The sequence below is a fragment of the Mesocricetus auratus genome, unplaced genomic scaffold (assembly GCF_017639785.1).
Source record: "Mesocricetus auratus isolate SY011 unplaced genomic scaffold, BCM_Maur_2.0 Super-Scaffold_100676, whole genome shotgun sequence".
In the NCBI taxonomy this organism is placed as follows: Eukaryota; Metazoa; Chordata; class Mammalia; order Rodentia; family Cricetidae; genus Mesocricetus; species Mesocricetus auratus.
Window position 1 is genome coordinate 184,852,765 of NW_024429266.1, and position 5,480 is coordinate 184,858,244.

The 5,480-nt window shown below is 52.6% G+C and overlaps 1 protein-coding gene across 3 annotated transcripts; it reads right to left on the bottom strand.

The window, feature by feature from the left end:
- Positions 1–285: 285 nt before the first annotated feature.
- Positions 286–3,197, bottom strand: Kcna5 (potassium voltage-gated channel subfamily A member 5). Of its 3 annotated transcripts, XM_040738882.1 has the most exons (3): positions 1,638–3,197; positions 808–870; positions 286–519 (listed from the first exon to the last, which is right to left on the bottom strand). In XM_040738882.1, exons 1-2 carry the CDS (start codon positions 2,860–2,862, stop codon positions 827–829), a joined length of 1,269 nt encoding a protein of 422 aa, XP_040594816.1. In that variant the 5' UTR covers positions 2,863–3,197; the 3' UTR covers positions 286–519; positions 808–826. The 3 variants fall into 3 exon arrangements, with proteins under 3 accessions (XP_040594816.1, XP_040594815.1, XP_040594814.1); XM_040738881.1 differs by having other exon boundaries at positions 286–870; positions 1,638–3,196; XM_040738880.1 differs by having other exon boundaries at positions 286–3,193.
- Between the last annotated feature and the right edge of the window lie 2,283 nt (positions 3,198–5,480).

Here is a 5,480-nt window from a genome sequence, read left to right on the forward strand (position 1 = left end):
GTTGCAGGGTGGGGCTCCCTGCCCCTTTCCTTCACCCCCACTTCTACTGTGTGTGCTGACTGCGACACATCTATGCCACACACAGCCTCGAGACAAGCCGCCCATCCATCATCCTTCTAAGCTCAGAGGGACCCAGCGAAACGCCACCACCAAGCCTCCCAGGTTTTCTAGCCCCATCAAAGCATTTGCACTGACTCTAAAACCAGACAGCGAGTGGCAGACTTCACTCCTTAGCTTGTCAAAACACACATCGGCACTAGAGAAACTAGAGAAACTGACGCTTGCCCCAGTGGAGTCACATTTTATTTCCTGGTATCAAAATGAGAGGAGTGAATTCTCAAATGCCTGCTTCCAACATCATTACAATGCTTCTGTGAAGAAAGTCACAAGAAATGTCTAAGGGGAACCAAAAATAAAAATAGATTTGCTGGTCTTCTAGAATATTCTCTGCCCTAGACTCAAAGCACCGATAGCACAGGGTCCTGGACATCTTTTTCAGGGCCTCTGGCCCCAAGCGTCCTAGGAAAAGATGACCCCCCAACTCTTTTGTAATTCAAAGTATAACTTGAGAACACACCCAAATATACTTCATGTGCACTGCTGTACAAAAACGCCCTCATCAGTCATAAAAATAATATTTGCCCCATACACAAATATAATCACATGTAAAGTAAATTTGGAACACGGGGATAGGGAGGGCTATGGACTCTCTTGGGATCAGAGCTATTTAAAGTCATTTTTGTTTGAGTTATCCCTCTGCTGGGTATAGAAAGCCGGCTACGGATACATCGGTCTCACAGTACGCACCATCTCAACAGCTCCTGCGTCATGGAATGTGATACTTCTTAAAAATAGGTGACCCTTGGTGTTCTGCAAAGAGGAGGGAAAAATGGGGACGTTAGAGGGCAGGGTGGTGGGAAAGGTGGAAAGGAGAAAGGCGGGCAGGCGTCCAGACAGCAGTGAGCAGGTGGGCTTGAAATACTCTGCGGTATAAAACAGATGCCCAGGCTCATGGGGGCGCCCTTCTGCCCAGCTGCACTCTCACCAGTCTGCCTGAATCTGATGTTACAAGTCTGTTTCCCGGCTAGTGTCTAGACAGAGGGCATATAGGGACCTTCGCAAGTCCACGTTGCTCTTGGCCTTGAGGTGACACTTTTCTAGGGGGCAGCTACCCCTTCTGATACTGTCGGAATTCTCCAGGGAACCCCCGGTCTTGCAGAAGGAGGCCTTGCTGCAGCTAACCTTCCGCTGACCCCCTGTGTCCAGCCCAGACTCCCGCCTCTGGTTGCCTTGCTCCTCCTTCAGGGCAGCCTGCTCCTCATGGTCTGTCTCCCGATGATAGAAGTAATTAAAATTGGAGACTATGACAGGCACGGGCAGGGCGATGGTGAGGACCCCAGCGATGGCGCACAGCGAGCCCACAATCTTGCCTCCCACAGTGATGGGCCTCATGTCCCCATAGCCTACGGTGGTCATGGTGACTACTGCCCACCAGAAGGCATCTGGGATACTGGAGAAGTGGGACCCCTGGTTGTCCGCCTCTGCGAAGTAGACAGCACTGGAGAAGAGGATGACTCCAATGAAGAGGAAAAAGATGAGCAGCCCGAGCTCCCGCATGGATGCCTGCAAGGTCTTACCCAGGATCTGCAGCCCCTTGGAATGGCGGGAGAGCTTGAAGATGCGGAACACCCGGACCAGGCGGATCACCCTGAGGATGGCTAGGGACATGGCCTGCTGACCGTTCTGACTACCGCCCCCTGGCTGTTGCTCTGCCAGCTCGGTGCCCAGGGTGATAAAGTAGGGGAAGATGGCCACAATATCAATGATGTTCATAATATTCCGAGAGAACTCTGCCTTGCTAGGGCAGGCAAAGAAGCGCACAAGCAACTCAAAAGTGAACCAGATCACGCATGTAGTCTCCACAATGAAGAATGGGTCAGCCAGGGTCCTAGGCAGGAGTGGTGCCACTGTGGGGCCAGAGGAAGGGGCGCCGGCTCCGCTTCCATTGGCCCCTGGGGCTGGAACTGGGGGCTGGGGCGGCACTGGGGGGTGGCGGAGCAGCTCCCGCTCATCCCTGAACTCAGGCAGAGTCTCCAAGCAGAAGGTGATGATAGAGATAAGAATGACCAAGACCGACACGATGGCGATGGCTCTTGCGGACCCTGAGCTTTCTGGGTATTCGAAGATTAGCCACACCTGGCGCTGGAACTCGTTGCGGGGAAGGGGTTTCTCCTCTTCCTTGATGAAGCCCTCATCCTCCCGGAAGCGCTCCATGGCCTCGTCCCCCAGCTGGTAGAAACGGATCTCATCTGCAAACACATCCAGGGAGACATTGACCGGTCTGCGCAGGCGACCCCCAGACTGGTAGTAATAGAGGATGCCATCGAAGCTGGGTCGGTTGCGATCAAAGAAGTACTCATTTCTCAGGGGGTCGAAGTAGCGCAGGCGCTTGGCTGGGTCCCCCAGGAGGGTGTTGGGAAACTGCGCCAGGGTGCCCAACTGTGTCTCAAAGCGCAGCCCGGAGATGTTTATAAGGACGCGCTGGTGATGCAGCGACCCTGCGCCCTGTGGAGTCTGATCCTCCTCCACTGAGCCAGGGTCGCCTTCTTCCTCCTCGTCCTCAGGAAATGGCCCTCTAGGCTGCGGTAGCTCCCGAGGCAGAGGGGGCAAAGGCAGCCCCTCCTGGTCCTCATCGCCTTGAGCGGCGCGCCCCCTCGGTGAGGACTCTTTGGACTGATTACTGAGCCCAACCGTCGAAGGGCACTCTCCCCTGGGGGTCTGCACACAGCTTGCCCCTGCCTCCCCTCCTCCTCTGAGGGTCATGGCACTGCCATTCTCCAGAGGCACCAGGGAGATCTCCATGGCCCCGGGGCAGAGGGCATGCTGTGCCCCAGACAACCGATTCCCACACCCCCAACTCACGCTCCACGCCTTGCTTCGGGCTTCTCTCCAGTGGAGGGCCCAGCTGGCTCTGGGCTGGCTGGGGTAGCTGGCCCGATCCCCTTGGCTGGTCCTGACGTCAAGAAGCCTCTGTCCCTACTCCCAGTCTCTCTCTCTCTCAGTGCTCTGGCAGCTGGTTACCAGGCAGCAGGCAAGCCTCCTTGCAGCAGATGCAACCTCGGCAGCCCCTCTCTGGCTGAGCTCCCCAGCCTCCGCCCTTTGTGGCTCCCTCCTCTCCTCCTCCCCCTCCCTTTTCTCCACTGGGGCCAGAGTCAGAGAGTGTCTCTCTGGAGGGTTAAGCTGGGGCACCGCTGCAGGGGAAGGGGAGGAGGGAAAGAGCAGGAGGAGCAGCGAGGAACAGGTTGTTCCAGGAGTGCTGAAACTCCCAGGGCAACAGGATGAGAATAGCTTCAGGATCTCAGATCACCTGGGAAGGCACTGAAAGCCAAGGGGACACCAGAGGATGGGAACTGCTTTAGATGGAAGGGAAAGGCTTTTAGCTGAGTGCAGAGAAGGTACTGGAGGAGAGAGTCCTTTGACTGTTGCTTTTTGAGAACAGTGGTTCTCAAACATTCCTAATGCTGTGAGCCTTTAATATAGTCCCTCATGTTACAGTGACACACCATAAATTACTTCGTTGCTATTTCATAACTGTAATTTTGCCAATGTTGTGAACTGTTATGTAAATGTTTTTGGAAATAGAGGGTTGTTGAGGGGTTCATAGGTTGAGAACGACTACTCTGATGCATTAATAGCCTCCCTTCTTTGGGAAGAGTTAGATTGGAGGGGAGTGACAAATTATGAGCATGAGAGAGAGATGGAGAGGGAGAGAGAGAGAGAGAGAGAGAGAGAGAGAGAGAGAGAGAGAGAGAGATACACAGAGAGAGAGCTCTTTTGTTCTTTCTGCAAACCCATTGAAAGATAGGAGGCTGAGACCTTCTCGCACCCCTTGAACCTGGTTTCCAACCCAGACATTGATGATCTGAGCTGCCCGTACAGACTCGGGGGTGGGGGGCAGCCCCACCAAGAGAGTAGCTGTCTGGTCTCGTGACCCTGCATCCTACACTATCCCCTTCAACCTCTCCATCAAATCCTCAATTGCAAAAACCACAATGAGAAGGGAGGGTTATAAATCCTGGCGGGGAAAGATTGTGCAGGGGGAATTTCTGCATAGTAGCTGCACAGAGACCAGTGTAAGGAGAGGGAGAATGCCCAGGTCATTCTTGTGTGTTTCTACATCGACTTACTTTGTAAGTCAATGCTGTCACTACCTTCAACATACAAAGAAAGGAGGCACAGAAAAGACTGGCAAAATCATACAGGTCCACAGAAATACAAAGCGTCAAAGCTGGAATTCATATCCAGGCCGCCAGAGTCACCCCTCCCATATCTGGCCTGAGAGCATTAGTTCCCATTACAGGAGATAGGAGGGTGACTGAGATAACATATAGTCCTAGGGACCAGGTTCCATCCCCCCTCCCGCTCTATCCTTGCCTTTAGTCCAGGGGGCTATTGTGGGCATCAAAAGCCAAGAGGAAGATTTTTCAAGGCATTCCAGACATAGCCGTCTTCAGATGTTTCTTGGTTTTACAGTGCTGAGATTTGAAGTGAGCCAGGGTATGATGGTCTGTAGTTTTGAGTGTCTGCTTATATGGTCTATTTCTTTTCCTGCATATTGTTTGAGATTCTACTCCGGGGATGTCACAGCCTCCCGTCTGTGAATGGGTCTATGTATGTGGGTGTTTTGGAAACTTGATGCAAAGTTCATTGGAACAGCAAGGGGCAAGCAAACTTGTGTCAGCACTAGAAATGCACGTGGGAGTGATTTTTCTTTAAAGGATGTGTACAAGAAGGTTGCTGGGAACTGGGCACGTGTAGACATTTGGTTGTGTGTGACTTTGTGTATGTGGTCTTTGCAGATACCCAAGGCTGAGGATTGGGTCTGGGTATAAAAGGCAGTGTGTGGAGGCAGCAGTGGCCAGCCTTAGGACCTTCACCCTCCACTCCTCGGTCTCTCTCTCTCTCTCTCTCTCTCTGTCTCTCTCTCTTCCTTCTTCCTTCCTTCCTTTATTGAGGAGCGGAAGATCTAACCTAGGACCTTACACACGCTGAGCAAGCTTTCTACTGCTGTATAACACCTGCGGCCTCCTCTTTACAGATAGTTAGGTGCCTCCCTGCTGGGATGCTGGAGGGTGAGGTCAGAGACCTATAGCCCTGTGTCTTGTCACTGACTCATACATCTTGTACATACAAGGATGGATACTGGTTCATCTGTCCAACCCTTGAACTCCCCAGGGGGAAGAGTTCTCTGGAACTTGTCTTCCAGGAATCTTTGAGAAGACTGTCTCCAGAGGAATAAGAGCACAGAACATGAGCACATTAGTCAGGCCTCCTTTGTGTTAAATCTGTTTCTTACACACTTAGCAGTTCTCCTAGATTCCTCAGTTTTCTTCAGGTGTCACATGTGGTAGCCATACAGGCAGGGTGCTGAGACTGCCCTTCATGACTGAAACCTTTGGGGACTCTCAGCCTCTACTGCT